This window comes from Rhinopithecus roxellana, chromosome 20, assembly GCF_007565055.1.
Source record: "Rhinopithecus roxellana isolate Shanxi Qingling chromosome 20, ASM756505v1, whole genome shotgun sequence".
Lineage (NCBI taxonomy): Eukaryota > Metazoa > Chordata > Mammalia > Primates > Cercopithecidae > Rhinopithecus > Rhinopithecus roxellana.
In genome coordinates this window covers 25,592,671-25,609,022 of record NC_044568.1, presented here as the reverse complement: position 1 = coordinate 25,609,022, position 16,352 = coordinate 25,592,671, and the positions used below count along the sequence as shown (strand labels likewise).

The 16,352-nt window shown below is 53.7% G+C and overlaps 2 protein-coding genes across 8 annotated transcripts in view; both read right to left on the bottom strand.

The window, feature by feature from the left end:
• SLC7A6 (solute carrier family 7 member 6) overlaps positions 1 to 4,003 on the bottom strand; it is a 42,462-nt gene extending 38,459 nt beyond the window's left edge. The window contains exons 1-2 of one of the 4 annotated variants that reach the window (XM_010355047.2): positions 3,619 to 4,003; positions 1,465 to 1,592 (exon numbers count right to left, since the gene is read on the bottom strand). In XM_010355047.2, coding sequence (XP_010353349.1) covers positions 1,465 to 1,486 — 22 coding nt within the window. In that variant the 5' untranslated portion in view covers positions 1,487 to 1,592; positions 3,619 to 4,003. Of the gene's footprint in view, positions 1 to 1,464; positions 1,593 to 3,259; positions 3,552 to 3,618 lie in introns of those variants that run through there. The other 3 variants (XM_030924666.1, XM_030924665.1, XM_030924664.1) reach the window with 3 other exon arrangements.
• Positions 4,004 to 7,383: 3,380 nt separating this feature from the next.
• Positions 7,384 to 16,352, bottom strand: part of PLA2G15 (phospholipase A2 group XV) — a 25,011-nt gene continuing 16,042 nt past the window's right edge. For 2 of the 4 annotated variants that reach the window (XM_010355055.2, XM_030924651.1), the window contains exons 5-8: positions 13,377 to 13,495; positions 13,034 to 13,132; positions 12,425 to 12,649; positions 8,577 to 9,255 (exon numbers count right to left, since the gene is read on the bottom strand). In XM_010355055.2, coding sequence (XP_010353357.1) covers positions 8,744 to 9,255; positions 12,425 to 12,649; positions 13,034 to 13,132; positions 13,377 to 13,495 — 955 coding nt within the window. In that variant the 3' untranslated portion in view covers positions 8,577 to 8,743. Of the gene's footprint in view, positions 9,256 to 12,424; positions 12,650 to 13,033; positions 13,133 to 13,376; positions 13,496 to 16,352 lie in introns of all 4 variants that reach the window. The other 2 variants (XM_030924653.1, XM_030924652.1) reach the window with 2 other exon arrangements.

Here is a 16,352-nt window from a genome sequence, read left to right as displayed (position 1 = left end):
TTCTGACCGAACTGTTTGAAGTTGAGGCTCCCAAGACCCCTCTTTCAGTTCAATTATTTTGCTAGAATGGCTCACAGAACTCAGAGAAACACTTACTTACATTTACTGGTATATTATAAAGGGTGTTACAAAGGATACAGATGAAGAGGTTTGCAGAGCCAGGAAGGGGGAAGGGTCACAGACTTTCCTTGTCCTCCTAGGGAGAAGTACCATCCAGGAACCTCCACGTGTCCAGCTATCCGGAAGCTCCCCACACCCCCAGCTTCTTGGGTTTTTATGCAGGCTTCATTACATAGGCATGAGTGATTAAGCCACTGGCCATTGGTGATCAACTTAACCTCACCCTCCTCCTTCTCCCCTCCCCGGAGGTTGGGGGTAGGGCTCAAAGTCCCAACCCTCTAATCCTGACTTGGTCTTTCCAGTGACCAGTCCCCATCCTGAAGCTTTCTAGGGGCTGCCAGCCACCAGTCATCAGCATACAAAAAGACATTACTTTGGTCTTTCTAAGTATTTTAGGAGTTGTATGCTAGGAAATGGGCTGAAGACCAAAAAATATTTTGCTGTATCACAGAGAAATACATCAAAATATTTTTATTTCCCCCTCTGGTTGAATCAAAATCTTAACTATGGTGAAAACACAGAAGACTTTTTCCTATAAAACTCTATGAGTTATGGCCAGGCGCAATGTCTCACGCCTGTAATCCCAGCATTTTGGGAGGCTGAGGCGGGTGGATCGCCTGAGGTCAGGAGTTCAGGACCAGCCTGGCCAACACAGTGAAACCCCATCTGTGCTAGAAATACAAAAAATTGTCCAGGCATGATGGTGGGCACCTATAATCCCAGCTACTCGGGAGGCTGAGACAGGAGAATCACTTGAACTTGGGAGGTGGAGGTTGCAATGATCCAAGATTGCGCCATTGCACTCCAGCCTGGGCAACAAGAGCGAAACTCCGTCTCAAAAAAAAAAAAAAAATCCACCACAATTGGGAGGCCGAGGCGGGCAGATTACCTGATCTCAGGAGTTCGTGACCAGTCTGGCCAACATGGTGAAGCCCCGTCTCTACTAAAAATACAATAATTAGCTGGGCATGGTGGCGGGCGCCTGTAATCCCAGCTGCTTGGGAGGCTGAGGCAGAAGAATCACTTGAACCCAGGAGGCAGAGGTTGCAGTGAGCAGAGATCACGCCACTGCACCCCAGCCTGGGTAACACAATGAGACTCTGTCTCCAAAAAGAAAAAAAACAAAAAACCCACCCAATTACTCTTTAGAAAGAGTTGTAATATAAATAAATAGATAATTTATTTTTATAATAAATTAGTGTTATTTAACATGTAATACTAAAGAATTGTTAATTATGTGTAAGCGATTCTCTTTACTAGTATTGTGCTCATACTGTATACAAATAAGTAAAAACTCTTTGTAAATCACACAAACAGAAGAAAACACAGCGCAACAATATTCACCTGTCAAGAAATACGTGAACATCACACTTTCATAAGCCACCTCCTCATAAATGGGTCCAGTACTGAGAAGGAAATGAAGTCCTCGCAGCAAGGCCTAATTTCACTTGTCTGCCTTGGCCACATAAACTCTGCAACAAAGAGTGGGAGGGAACTGATCAAAAAATGAACCCTTTTAATCTGAGAAAGCGGATTTAAAAATATATGTATATATATATTTACGTAATTTTTAAAAATTAACCAAGAAAGCAGCAGAATGATATTTCCTTGTAAAATCTAAATTTTACATGCCCGGCAGGGGCAGTCCTAATTACTGGCAGGTTCCATGACACCCACAGGGTGGGTATAACTGAAGCAGTCAGAGAACTGGCCTTGTCACATTAAATCATGCATGTCTAGGCAGCTCTGGGGCCCCAGGTCCCGTGGGCACTGTTTGCATAACTTTTTTCTTTTCTTTTTTTTGGAGACAGAGTCTCACTCTGTCGCCCAGGCTACAGTGCAATGGCGCACTCTTGGCTCACTGCAACCTCTGCCTCCTGGGTTCAAGCCATTCTCCTGCCTCAGCCTCCTGAGTAGCTAGGACTACAGGTGCCCGCCACCACGCCCGGCTCATCTTTTGTATTTTTAGTAGAGACGGGATTTCACTGTGTTAGCCAGAATGGTCTGGATCTCCTGACCTCGTGATCCGCCCACCTCGGCCTCCCAAAGTGCCGGGATTACAGGCCTGAGGTGCCTGGCCTGCATAACTTTTTTAGAAACTAATCTACATCCAAGAGATTACAGCAGGAAACACAAAGGTCAGCAAATTTCTTCTACTAAGAAGTTCCTGGGAGATGGGGATCATAAAACCGGTATATGCCATAAAAATACATGCATGGCCAAATAGGGAAGGAGGACAAGGAGAGGAAGAGAGGAGAAAATCAGGTTGGTGGTTTTCCACACACTTGCCAGGAAAATAAACTCCAGTGTAACGACTTGAATGACGATCTGAGATCAAAGTTGGGAAGCAAAAGCCATCTGCACAGCACACACGGGACCTGAGTAATGCAGGTGGCCTGGGCAGGTCCCCAAAGGGCCTCACCGCCACCAAAAAGAGGTGGAACTGATATCAGGAAGCAGTCACAGCCTTTCAAGTCTGCTCCTCCCAGATCTGAAATCTGGGAGCAGCTCTGAGAGATAAGCTCCTGATGGCTGGGCACTGAACTGCCGCCCTGCGAGCTGAGCTGGCCCTGGCTTTTTCCCCCATCAAGGGCAGAGACTGAATTCTTTTTAACTGTGTCACCAAGCCCAGGGCATACAAGAGGTACTCAAAAACGTGTTCGCCGACACCCTGATTCCTATTTATACTGACCATTACACAACATGTTTGCTTAGAGCCCAGCGAAGAATTTTCAGAATGTTTCACGTCTATCTCCCCACATTCAGGACGAGAGATAGTCACACAAGATGACAGGCTATGGGGACGCTCAAAAGAGCCATAATCACCGGGGCCACGCGGGTTCCCCAGCGCCAGCAGCCCAACGCTCCAGGCCCCAACACGCCACAAAACCTTGCGGCATTCTCTAAAGTAAATGGACTGATTTTAAATTGATAATCGTCATTCTTGCGACAGCCCCAGGAAGCCTGGCTCCTGCAGTCCTGAGCCCGCATCTTTCTCCGCCCCACCGCGGCCGCCACACAGCACAGGTTCTCTGTCCTGCAGTCGCAAGCGCAGTCACAGTCCCACTCAGAGTCACCGTCGCACAGTCTCACGCTCGCAGCGCGGCCCGCACACACACAGTCCCGGTCACCCTTGTACCTGGGGTTTCCCTCTCCACACACACCTCCGGTCTCCCTCACACTCGCCGCGTCGCCAGCACACTCCAAGACTGGCTTCCTCGCGGTCACCATCAGCCTCCGGGGCTCGCACCCATACAGCATTTCTCCCACACTCGGCCCTCACGCTCGAGGTCCCTCGCTCCTCGTGTCGCCACCCCTCAGCCGCAGAGCCTCTCGCGCGGCCCTGACCGGCCAGCCCCGCGCCGTTTCTGGGCCGCATCCTGCTCCCGACGGCGGTGGCCAAGACCTAGAGGGTTCGGCTCCCACAGAACGCGGCCCGGCCCCGGACCCGGCCCCGGCCCCGCTCCCCGCGCGCCCGCCCATGGCCCGGCCCGTTACCTCCCAGTGGCCCGGCGCCGCCAGGATGCTCGGTCGCGCCGCCGTCGCCGCGGCCGCTCAGGCCCCGCCCCGCCACGTCACCCGCCGCCGGATCGCGACAGCGCGCGCCGCGTCGGGACACAGTTCCGTGCAGGGCCAGCTGGCAGCGGTGCTTCCAGGCCCCCGTGGCCGCCACGGCCTGGCCGGTACGGGGTCCTCTGGCCCAGACCGTGAGCGTGGACGCCCGACAGCCCCCAGTGGCCTCGCCAGGGCCGGCGCAGCCCGTGACCTGGGCCCGGCCACCCTAGCCGCCCTGGAGTTAGAAGGGGCCTCCGAGGGCGTCCACACCGGGACATTCCCGCGGGGAGCTCTCATTGGCCCCGGCACCCCGTTCCTATCTCGCCCTTGACCTGGGCCCGGCGCCCAGGGCGCCCCCTACAGCTCACACAGGGATCCAAACGGCCTCCGCCGCCGCCGGGCCACTGCCGCCCTGCGTCTAGGAACCCCGAGAAGACACACACTCTGGGGACTTGTCCAAACACACGCACAGCTCAGACTCGCATCCCTTGAGGCTCCCGCACCCACAAAGAAACTGCAGGCTCCCTTGGCCAACCCCAGACCTCCCTGGGGCTCTGTACTCATCTTCCCAAGAGAGCTGCCACCCCTCTTGGGGGAGATGCACCTCCTGCCCACTTCCCCTCCCTCTGTTTGCTCCTCCATCTTCCTCTGGAGTTCCTTTTCCTCTGGTGTCTCTGGGGCTCTCTTGTCTAGAGCCTCCTGACCTCATGGGCCCCTGAGCCCTCCACCGAAATATCCTGTCAACACCTCAAACACTGACTTGGTCCAGGGCCCTGAGGTCTTTTCCCCCAGCCTTATGACCACAAGTGCATGTCCTCTAGTTCCAGACTATACCCAAGACCCTGCTCCCTGCCACCCAGTGACAGGGACCCAGCCAGAGATGGGTAGCACCTCAAACCCTTCCTCCCCACTCCTCCCAGGGCCTACACCCTGCTTTCTTCTCCCCAGCCACAATGGCTTCCCAATCCCTTTCCTGCTCCCCTTAACCCATCTCCACAGAGTAGGGGATGCTCCTAAATTACAGATTGCAATGACTTTGTATCTCCCCTGCCTAAAAACCTTCCATTCTCCTCTCTGCAGGCCTGGATGACAATCCTTGAGGAGCCCTCACTGGTGCTGCCCTCCTGCCCTCTGCTTGGAACACCTCCCGTGTCAGTGAGTGGACATATATATTTGGATCAATCGAGTTGCACCCTTTGCCTCCCAGATCAGTTCCTTCGGCCTCTCTGGCTGGGCAGAAGGACGACTCTGGACACTTGTGTCGGCACCCAGCCACTTGTCCCTGCCACAGCTTCATATAAGGTATGCCGGCTCAGCTGGGCCTGGTGGCTCACACCTGTAATCCCAGAACTTTGGGAGGCTGAGTCAGGCGGATCACCTGAGGTTGGGAGTTCGAGACCAGCCTGACCAACATGGAGAAACCCCGTCTCTAATAAAAATACAAAATTAGCCTATTGTGGTGGCACATGCCTGTAATTGCAGCTACTTGGGAGACTGAGGCAGGAGAATCGCTTTAACCCGGGAAGCAGAGGTTGCAGTAAGCCGAGATCGCGCCATCGCACTCCAGCCTGGGTGATAAGAGCAAAACTCCATCTCAAAAAAAAAACAAAAGAAAGGAAACAAAAAAAACATATGCCAGCTCCCTCTGGCTTTGCAGTCTCACACCCAGTTACGTAGCCCATCAGCTGAAAGCCCCATGTACACCACACTCTGAATCAGATGTTCTCTAACACCATCAGTGTTCCTCAGGACCACCCTGCAAGATACATTTCTTTGTAACCATTCTTTTCTTTTGCTTTCAGAGATCTATTGCCCAGGCCGGAGTGCAATGGCTATTCACAGTTGTGATCATAGCTCACTGCAGCCTTGAACTCCTGGTTTCAAGCGATCTTCCTGCCTCAGCTTCCTACTTGGGACTACAGATTTATTTTTATTTCATCTTTTTTTTTTTTTTTTTTGAGACGGAGTCTCGCTCTGTCGCCCATGCTGGAGCACAGTGGCGCGATCTCAGCTCACTGCGAGCTCCGCCTCCTGGGTTCACGCCATTCTCCTGCCTCAGCCTCCCGAGTAGCTGGGACTACAGGTGCCCGCCACGTCGCCCGGCTAATTTTTTGTATTTTTAGTAGAGACGAGCTTTCACCGTGTTAGCCAGGATGGTCTCGATCTCCTGACCTCATGATCCACCCGCCTTGGCCTCCCAAAGTGTTGGGATTACAGGCGTGAGCCACCGGCTTTTTTTTTTTTTTTTTTTTTTTTGAGATCTAGCTCACTGTATCTTGCCCAGGCTGGAGTACGGTGGCGCCATCTTGGCTCACTGCAGCCTCCACCTCCCAGGTTCCAGCGATTTCCTGTCTCAGTCTCCAGAGTAGCTAGGACTACAAGGCATGTGCCACCACACCTGGCTAATTTTGTATTTTTAGTAGATATGAGGTTTCACCATGTTGGCCAGGCTGGTCTTGAACTCCTGACCTGAGGTGATCCACCCTCCTTGGCCTCCCAAAGTGCGGGGATTACAGGCACGAACCATGGCGCCCAGCCTATTTCACCTTTAAAGTCTTGCCCAGGCTGGTCTCAAACTCCTGGGCTCAAGCAATCCTCCTGCCTTAGCCTCCTGAGTAGGTGGAACTACAAGCGTGAGCCAGTGCACCCAGATGTCCCCATTCTTTGGATGAGGAAACTGAGGGTCAGAAGGCTCCCCAGACAACTTGGCTGCAGCTAGTAGAGCTTTGAACCCTAGTGTGCTGGTCCTAAAGCCTTCCCTGATTCCATGCCCTCTCTCTCTGCAGCTATGAAACTGAGGGTGACAGTGAAGCTGAAATGGGTCAGCGGTGAGTGGGGTGCCATGAGTAGGGGGGTGTCAGGGCCAAGCAGGGAGTGAGGTTGGGCAGGACCTGAGGTGAAGTTCCCTGTCATGTTGTCATCCTTTTACTGAGGCCAGAGCTGCAGCTGGACCCGAGTATTTTTACCCCAGGCATTTTTACCCCCTCTCTGGGTCACTCTGTCCTTCCAGGTTTGGCTAACAGGTGGTTCGGTGAGAGGGTTCAGAGCGCCCTCTTGTGGCCTCTGGTGTATCAAAGCCTGGCACCCCAGCTGGTGGGGCTGAGTGAAGACAGAACTGGGTACTGGCTGGGCTCTGGACTACAAAATTCAGGCCAGGACCCTATCCCCTATCCATGTTTCCCTGTCTCTGTTTCTGTCTTTGTCCATACCAGTCTCAGCCCAGTAGTCTCTTTTCCTCCCTTGATCTCTCTCGTCTGTACCTCCCCCGGGGTACAGATGGCAGGCTGATGAGCTGAAGATGCAAAGAAGGGTGGCATCCTAAAAAGAACTCTAGGTTCAAAGGATGCTGACACTTGCAAGCTGAGGGAAGACAGAGGCTGCGAAGGAGGGTCTAGCAGGACTGTCCTTGCTCCCAGCTCCTGGGTGGCATGTGGGGCCTGCTGACCAGGCAGAAGCAGGGGGAGGACAGGACCCCATTTCCACAGGAATGTTTCAGGTTCTGGTTCTTAGTCCCAGGAGGGGAACTGGATTCCAGGAGAGAGGGCAGGAGGATGAAGTCCACAGAAGGGCACAGGAACCATGCTTTGATGCTGACAGAACCTGTCAAGGCTCCTGTAAAGGCCCAGCCCCTAATTTCCTGCCTCTCCAGCCACCTTGTACCTCCATCACCTCCCTCCCCTCATGCTCAGAGCAGAGCATAGGCCAGGGCACCTTACAGCGTCCAGAGTACTTTTATTGCCAGAATCCAGATTCAGCCTGCTGAGAGCCCCATGCGGGGCCCACCACTCAGGAACAAAGGGAGACAGATGCCAGGCATGTACGCAACAGAGAAAATCCAGCTGCACAGAAACCCTGTGGGAGAGCAGCTCAGTCCAGCCTGAAGGCAGCTTTGGGAACCCCACCTAGAGGCTGTACCCTTTTCTCAGCCTGTGGCCAGTCACCCACTTAAAGCCTACTGCCATGAAGGCAGCCCTGACTCTCCTCCATGCCTGCTACCACAGGGAGACCCATGGAGCACCCTGGGGCAGACAGAAAGCCCCTAGGGGGGCCTCAGGGGACCCCTGGCTCTCTCAGGGTCCCATTCAGCCCCGTGCTCAGCCCCGCGCTGACCCACTTGGGTACTAGTGAGACCCTAGGACAGGGTGGCAGTGTGGTGGTGGGGTTAGCAAGAGGTACAGCTCAGGGAAGCTGCGAGCAGCCTTGGCTGCTTCCTTGGATTCCCTTTCTCCACAGGTCCCTAGAAGACCGTGGCTCCAACCCCTGTTCTCATCCTTGGAACCACAGTCCCAGGGCGAAGGGAGGCAGCTTCAGTCCTGGGGCCAACAGCACATCCAAGGAAATCAGAGCTCCTGGGACACAGCCTTCAGGACTGGGGGCACATCTGCTGCCCAATCCAGAGCTTGACTGCTCCTGGCGGTAAGGGAGGTAGGAGTGGAGTGAAATGTCCCAGGGCCTGGGAACCATGAAGAATGCAACAAACTGCCCCTGCCTGCAGGAGCTACTGGGCTCGCCCAGGAAGCCAGTCAGGCTGGCTACCAGCTAAGCCACAGGGATGCCAGCAGCTCTAGCTACCCATGGCCAGTGGCAGGCCTACCTGTGGCTGGTGTGTGGGAAGGGTCACCCGAGGGGCCAGGAGCCCATCCCTGGGACCTCTGGGTACAGGACCACAGCACAGTAACATCCCTCATAGGAAGGCAGCGGGGCCAGGGCCCAGTAGGCAAGTATGAAAAGCCCATAGGAGTAGGGGGGACACACGGCCCCAGGTAGGGATTGGGACCAGGGCCCAGCCAGCCCACCCTGTGGAGCCAGTCCTGAGGTCACAGCAATTCCACCATCAGCAGCATTCTTGCCATCCAGTGTCCCTGAGTCCAGACTCTCATTTCTTCCTTCTTCACTGCCACAGAGAAAGGATAACAAACAGCACTTGCCCATGGCAGACGCTTCACAGTCCAAGACTCGGGGCCTTGAATGGTCAGTCACAACCTCTGCGAAACTCATGGGCCATGACAGCACCAGAGGCCAAGAGTAGGTCCACAGCTGAGCCATCCAGCCCTGCCTGGCACAGGAGTCAGGGCCCAAGGAGCACACGTTTCAGATAGGCCAGGGTGGTGGCGTTGGCCAGCATCTCGATGTGCTCGCAGCCTGGCAGCTCCTGTAGCAACACTTGGTGCTCCTGGCGGCTCTGCCAGGCCTGGCACTGCAGGGCACTCTTCAAGTTCACAGTACCATCGCCGTCACCAAAGCAGATTTTAGGGTCACGGTCAGGGAAGCTCTCATAGTAGAAGGAGTCTGGTGTGGGGACACCAGTGCCATAGAGGCAGTGCAGTTGCACACCAGGTGGCATCGTGGCCTCCACCAGCCCTTCTGTATCCTGCCGCATGAGCCAGCCGTCTTCAAAGCCGATGTCCTGGAAGAACCTGCGGTAGTCCCGCAGTGTGTAGTTGGTCGTGGGCGTCTGCACAAACACCTTCTCAGGTGACCACGTGTAGCTGTAGGGCAGCAGCCAGCTGGTGGAGACAGCTGACCGCTGCTGCTCCCGGATCTTCAGGGGCCCGATGACTGGGATCCGGTTGTTGTCTCCTGCAGGGAGAAGGCTCTGGTCAGTCTGTGCTTAGGAATGCCAGCTGGTTGGGCAGCATGTTCACCACCAGGCCCCTGCCAGGGGCCCAGTCTACAGTCCCGCATCTCTACCCTCTTATCATCATTGTAATCACTGCGACTCCCATCCCTGCGTTGGCTTTTTTTTTTTCTTTTTGAGACAGGGTCTCACTCTGTTGCCCAGGCTGGAGTATAGTGGCATGATAACGGTTCACGGCAGCCTCAACCTCTCAGGCTCAGCCAATCCTCCCACCTCAGCCTTCCGAGTAGCTGGGACTACAGGTATGTGCCACCATGCCTCATGCCTGGCAATTTTTTTTTTTTTTTTTTTTTTTTTTTTTGAGGTAGGGTATCATTCTGTCACCCAGGCTGGAGTGCAGTGGTGTGATCTTGGCTCACTGCAACCTCCACCTCCTGGGTTCAAGTGATCCTCCTATGTCAGCCTCCTGAGCAGCTGGAACTACACTCACATCCCACCATGCCCAGCTAAAAATGTTTCCACCTTTTATACAGATGGGGTCTTGCTATGTTGCCCAGGCTGCTTGCCTTGGCTTTGTTTCTCTTTATTTTTGCTACATCTGGGAACCACACATCCAAGATATGTTTTGTTTCTTTTGCTTTCCTCACCAGGGAGTGAGGCGGCACATACCCACAGTGTGATTTATGATGCTTCCTTTTCTGTAAACTCTACCATCCTCCAAGTGCTGATCAGGTCTGTGGGCACTGACCTAGTCTAGTGAGTCAGCAGGTTGGCAGCCCAGAGGTGACATGTTCTGCTTTCCCTTTTATGACACTGAACTGTGTACCAGTTTTTCTCTTCCTAAGCTCAGACCAGTGTTCAGCCAGCAGTGGCCTCATTCCGCCCACTTGCCTGTGCGCTGACCTGGGCAGCCAGGCATGCTAGAGACAGGGCAGGAGGGGAGGCTGCAGATGGAGGCGGAGTCCCAGTACACAGGAATGGGAACAACACAAACACCCGGCAGCCAGGGAGGCCTCCAGGAAGTAAAAGCTGCAACTTGGGAACAGGGGCCTCTGGACTGTTCAGGATCCATGGTCCCCCATCACCCCACCCTGTATCTGAAAGCAGGGAGGCCTCTCGGACTGACTGTAGGGCCTCAGCTCTGCCTGCTGTGGCCTGGCTGGGGGACCCCTAAGGTAAGGAAAGCCCCGAGGGGTGCACGGACACCTCCCCGCACCACCCCCCCCCAGTCCTGGACTGCCAAGGCGGGACAGAACAGCTTCCCAGCCTTTGAAGCAAAGCTCTAAGGGGACTCACAGAGAAACTCTGAAAGGGGCCAGGGTTACCTGTCAAAACTCAGGGTATGCCCACATCTGTCCCTCCAGGCCCAGGCTAGACAGAAGGAGTGGCTCTAATGAGTCCTCACTAAAGCTGAGTGTCTTCCAGCCAATTCAGAGTCACTGGGCCTGACCTAATCACAATGCCAGTAGACCAAGCAGGTCAAGCAGTGGCAGGGACTTGAGCTCATGAGATGCTTGGCACAGCCCTGGCTCATAGCTCCCAAAGCAAGGGTCCATAAGCCTCCCTCAAGTCTTAGCAGAGGGAGGAAACTTAGCCCTCCTAGAGGAGGAAGCTCTACTCTATAGCTGCAGCTGGTGAGCTGCAACAGTCCTGAAAAGATGGGGGAGGAACCAGAAAAGGGGTGGCTTTCCCAACTGCCAGGCCAGCAGGTGCAGCCAGACCTGCACCTGCTTCCTCCCTGTGTTGCCTACAGAGGCTCCTTGCTGCCCACAGATGGAGGTGCAACTCATAAATTAAAAACTGTAGTCTAGAGGCCAGGTGCAGGGGCTCATCCTTGTAATCCCAGAACTTTGGGGGGCCAAGGTGGGCAGATCATTTGAGGTCAGGAGTTCAAGACCAGCCTGACCAAAATGGTGAAACCCCATCTCTACTAAAAATACAAAAAAATCTGGCTGGCTGTGGTGGTTAATGCTTGTAATCCCAGCACTTTGGGAGGCTGAGGCAGGCAGATCCTCCTGACTTGATGTCAGGAGTTAGAGACCAGCCTGGCCAACATAGCGAAACCTAGTCTCTACCAAAAATACAAAAATTAGCCAGGTGTGGCGGTACATGCCTGTAGTCCCAGCTCTCCGGGAGGCTGAGGCAGGAGAATCACTTGAACCTGGAAAATAGAGGTTGCATGAACCAAGATCACGCTACTGCACTCCAGCCTGAGTGGCAGAGTGAGAAAGACCCTGCCTCAAAAAAAAAAAAAAAAAAAAAAATGCTCTAGCCTTCCTCCTCTGGGGTGAAGGTGGGGATGAAGAAGCAAGGATGGGGGTAAGAGTGAGGGACAGCTGGGAACAGAGGCTCACACCTGTAATCCTAGCACTTCGGGAGGCCGAGGTGGGTGGATCACCTGAGGTCAGGAGTTCGAGCCCAGCCTGGCCAACATGATGAAACCCCATATCTACTTAAAATACAAAAATTAGCTGGGTGTGGTGGTGGGCACCTGTAATCCCAGCTACTCAGGAGGCTGAGGCAGGAGAATAGCTTGAACCCAGGAGGCAGAGGTTGCAGTGAGCCAAGATTGTGCCACTGCACTCCAGCCTGGGTGACAGAGCCAGACTCTGTCTCAAAACAAACAAACAAAAAAAAAACAAAACAAAAAAAAAGAGGGCTGACCCAAGAGAAGAGTCATTGTGGAGACCAAAGCAACTCCATCTTGGATACTAATCCACCATGTTGGCTTCTGATTAACCCCAGATCCAGGAAGTCCACTGAGATTTCCACTTTATCTACTGTTCCTTGTGCATATATTTACCATAAATCTCACACAGCCTCTGTGTTATCATCCTTCAATGTTCAACACATCGCATCAGAGTCGCCCTTTCCCTACAGAATATAAGCTCTGGGTCTGGGGGCTAATAGTGTGGGGATCCACCATCTTGTCTAGCCACCACCTGAGACACAGATGTGGCTTCTACTCGTATGTCCCTATTAAATGTTTTTCTCTGAGAAACTAGATTTGTCAACCTCTTTCTTCCTTGGACTTTTAGGGGTAGATTTGCATAGACCCCACACACCGTGGGACAGACATGAGGCATGCTGGCCTAGGAGGACACTTTGGAAGGCAAGAGAGGGCAGAATTCCTGGCAATAGCCCCCCACACTGGGCCAGGTAGGGTCTTACCTGAAGCCAGGACGCGCAGGGTCTTGGCCACGCCCCCCCAGGGCGCACCCAGTGACACGAAGGCCCGGATATACTTGTCCTTCCAGGCCTGCGGCTGCCGCTGCAGAAAGTAGAGCGTGTACATGTTGCCCATACTGTGGGCAACCAGCACCACGGGGCCCCCATACAGCTGGTACATCTCCTCGATCATCTCGCGGAGGGCCAGGAAGTAAGGCCCGTTTTCATCTGCAGGCCAGAGCCAGGCAGGGGTCAGGCGGGAAGGGTCCTGGAGCCCGAACCACTGAGCTTTTCTCAGGCCAGACACAAGATGAGAGGGGAGGGGAGGGTGCTCACATTCAAACTGAGTGGTCTGGGTCACCCTGTCTTCCATGAAGGGAGGAAGCCTTATATTTCTCCCCAGGGCTCAGAGGCCCAGAGGTCGCAGGGTGGGAAATGGAGGACAGGATAAGACTGACCAAGGGTGGTGGCTATGACCACTAGACTGGATGCCAGAGGCCCAGGGACAGGGGACAGCCAAGGACAAGGGGAGAGCCCAAGACCTGTGGTGCCCATGATCACCTCGCCCCTACCTCCCGAGACTTCAGGGAAGGAACGAGAGTGCCTGCTTACTTGGGGCTCGGCGCCAGTCATAGGGAGCCCCTCGGACATCCTCACCCCGTGTGTAGCCCCAGCCCACAAGGCTCTCCACCATGGTGTGGAAATAGGAACCTGTAGACAGAAATACAGAGGATAAGAAAAGATACAGCTAGTGCCGGCCACCTACACTATGCCCAGCATGGAGACTGTGACAGTCAGCAGGTCCCTGGAAGAATGCTACAGGGCTCTGTGCCCACGCTGATCAGAGACAGCTCACAGGCTGTCTGTACAAACCAGCAGAGTTCCTCCAGTTCCAGCTCGAGTCCAGCAGAAACCCCATCCCAGCTCCCGGAGGCCTTGAGTGAGGGCTACATACCCACGCTGCTTTTGCTGGGGTCCAGGAACTCCAGTGAGAAGGTCTTCCCAAAGCCAGGGACACGTACATCCACACCATCAGGAAACTGGGTGGCCCTGGATGTTTTGTTGTAAACCAGCCTGTTGTGAGAGGATATCGAGCCAGTGACCCAGAGGGGACACGGAGCTTGGTGTGTCTCAACAGTGCATCATGTCCTGAGTCATACTCCCTTCCCATGCCCAGGTTTGGTCAGATGGATAGGAGAGACCGAAAAGTAACAAAGCAGGTTGATAAAGCACAGATGTCCTGTAATCCCAGCACTTTGGGAGGCTGAGGCGGGCAGATCATCTGAGGTCAGGATTTTGAAACCAGCCTGGCCAATGTGGTGAAACCCCGTCTCTACTAAAAATACAAAAATTGTCCTGATGCAGTGGCTCAGGTCTGTTAATCCCGGCACTTTGGGAGGCTGAGGCTGGCAGGTCATCTGAGGTCAGGAGTTTGAGACCAGCCTGACCAACATGGCGAAACCCCGTCTCTACTAAAGATACAAAATTAGCCAGGTGTGGTGGCAGGCTACTGTAATCCCAGCTACTCAGGAGGCTGAGGCAGGAGAATCGCTTGAACCCAGGAGGCAGAGGTTGCAGTGAGCCAAGATCACGCCATTGCACTCGAGCCTGGGTGACAGAGCAAGACTCCGTCTCAAAAAAAAAAAAAAAAAAAGCACAGATCAGAGTAATTACATTCAAACAAGGACCCTACCAACACATACTTACTCCAAACACTGATCCCAGGACCCCTATCGAAGCAACGTTCCCCTGTCCCCCGTGACCCTACTCTAGAATGAGGGTCTTGGACCTGGTTGGGAGAAGGAGGCGGCAGTCCTGGTTCGCTGTGAACTTCACACTGGACCCCAAGAGGCAGTCCACCCTCTTTCAGCTTCCCATCACTCCATCTCCTTGCATCCAGCTCCTGCCACCCAACATAACCCAGGCAAAGGAGATGGTGAGTGCAGTACACAACAGAACCAGACAAGGGCCAGGTGCAGTGGCTGACACCTGTAGTTCCAACACTTTGCAAGGCCAAGGTGGGAGGAATGCTTGAGGCCAGGAGTTCAAGGCCAGCCTGGGCAATATAGTGAGGCCCTGTTGCTACTAAAAATAAAAAATTAGCCACGCATGGTGGTGCAGGCCTGTGGTCCCAGTTACTTGGAAGGCTGAGGCAGGAGGATGACTTGCACCTGGGATATTGAGGCTGCAGTGAGCCATGATCATGCCACTACACATCAGTCTGGGCAGCAAAGTAAGACCCTGTCTCAAAAAAACAAAAACAAAAACAAAAAAACCACTAGGCCAGGTGCAGTGGCTCACGCCTATAATCTCAGCATTTTGGGAGGCTGAGGCAGGTGGATCACTTGAGGTCAGGAGTTCAAGACCAGCCTGGCCAACATGGTGAAACCCCATCTCTACTAAAAACACAAAAATTAACCAGGCATGGTGACGTGTACCTGTCATCCCAGTTACTTGGGAGGCTGAGGCAGGGGAATTGCTTGAGCCTGGGAGGCGGAGGTGCAGTGAACCGAGATCGTGCCACTGCACTCCAGCCTGGGCAACAAGAGCGAAACTCCGTCTCAAAAAAAAGAAAAAAAAAAACCCTAGAAAGGCACCATGCCTCAGGGCTGCTATATGGGTGGGTAGGCAGACAGAAGAGGCAAGGCCCAGAGAAATGATGGGAGCTGGTGGGGGGAGACAGGAGGAAGGCCTTGTGTGGCCCCAGGTAGGTATAATTGGGTCCCACTTCCTCTGGGCATTGGCCACAGCAGCCAGTCAACCTCCAAACACATCCTCCATGGAGGAAGGGAATGAACCATGCTCCTATGACCCCCTGGTACCCCAGGGCTGTATCACCTGTCAGACTGCAACCACAAGGCCCAGGGCTTGCCCAGCAAATTCCTAAGCGCCATGACATAGGACATGGACCACCAGCTACTGACTTGAGATCACTAACAGCCCTTTCTTAGTTTTCTTTCTTCTTCTTTTTTGAGACAGGGTCTCACTCCGTCCAGGTTGCAGTGCAGTGAGGGCATCATAGCTCACTGTAGCCATAACCTCCTGGGCTCAAGTGATTCTCTTACCTCATCTTCCTGAATAGCTAGGCAGGCACCACCATGCCTGGCTTATTTATTTGTTTGTTTGTTTGTTTGTTTTGTAGGGACAGGGCCACACTATGCTGTTCATGCTGGTCTCAAACTCCTGGGCCCGAGTGATCCTCCTCCCTCAGCCTCCCAAAGCACTAGGATTACAGGCATGAGCCACCGCACCCGGCCTATTAGTTTTCTGGAACCGTGCAATAAATTACCACAGACTCAGCAGCTTCTAACACTACACACATTATCTCATAGTTTCTGTCGCTGCAGTGCCAAACAGAACCAGACAGGACAGACCCCGCCTCAGGGCTAAGTACACGGCTGCGGCACCATATCCTGTGGGAAGAGGGTTGTCAAGGCCTGAATAAATGATGGGAACAGGGCGAGGGGCAGGTGGACACCTTATACCAGAAGAAAAGCCTTGTGCCTTTGTGCTAGGCCGGGAACCTTGCTCTGGCCTCACCTCACACTGAAGAGGTAAATGTGCCCCCCAAAACACAGGAACCTAGAGTTTCTGGTGGTTCTGAGTCCCACCTGTCCCCTTAGATATCAGCCACAGAAAGCTGACAGGATCCCCACAATTGACCCAGATAACAGGTCCTGGAGGCCCATTCTCTCCAGAGGAATGTGTAGATTATCCCAATGGTCACAAAGCAAAGTAGCTTGTTGCTACTAAAAATAAAAAATTATCAAACAGCAAAATGCAGAAAACTGTTCTGGAAAGCCAAAGCAGTTCTGCCTGGGTGAAAATCTAAACAGGTCAGAGAAGCAGTGAAGGCAGACAGGCCCCTCTTGGTATCAGCTGGCACTCCAACTGGCAATACCTGAGGCCGTGTCCCCAGTATAAAAATAGA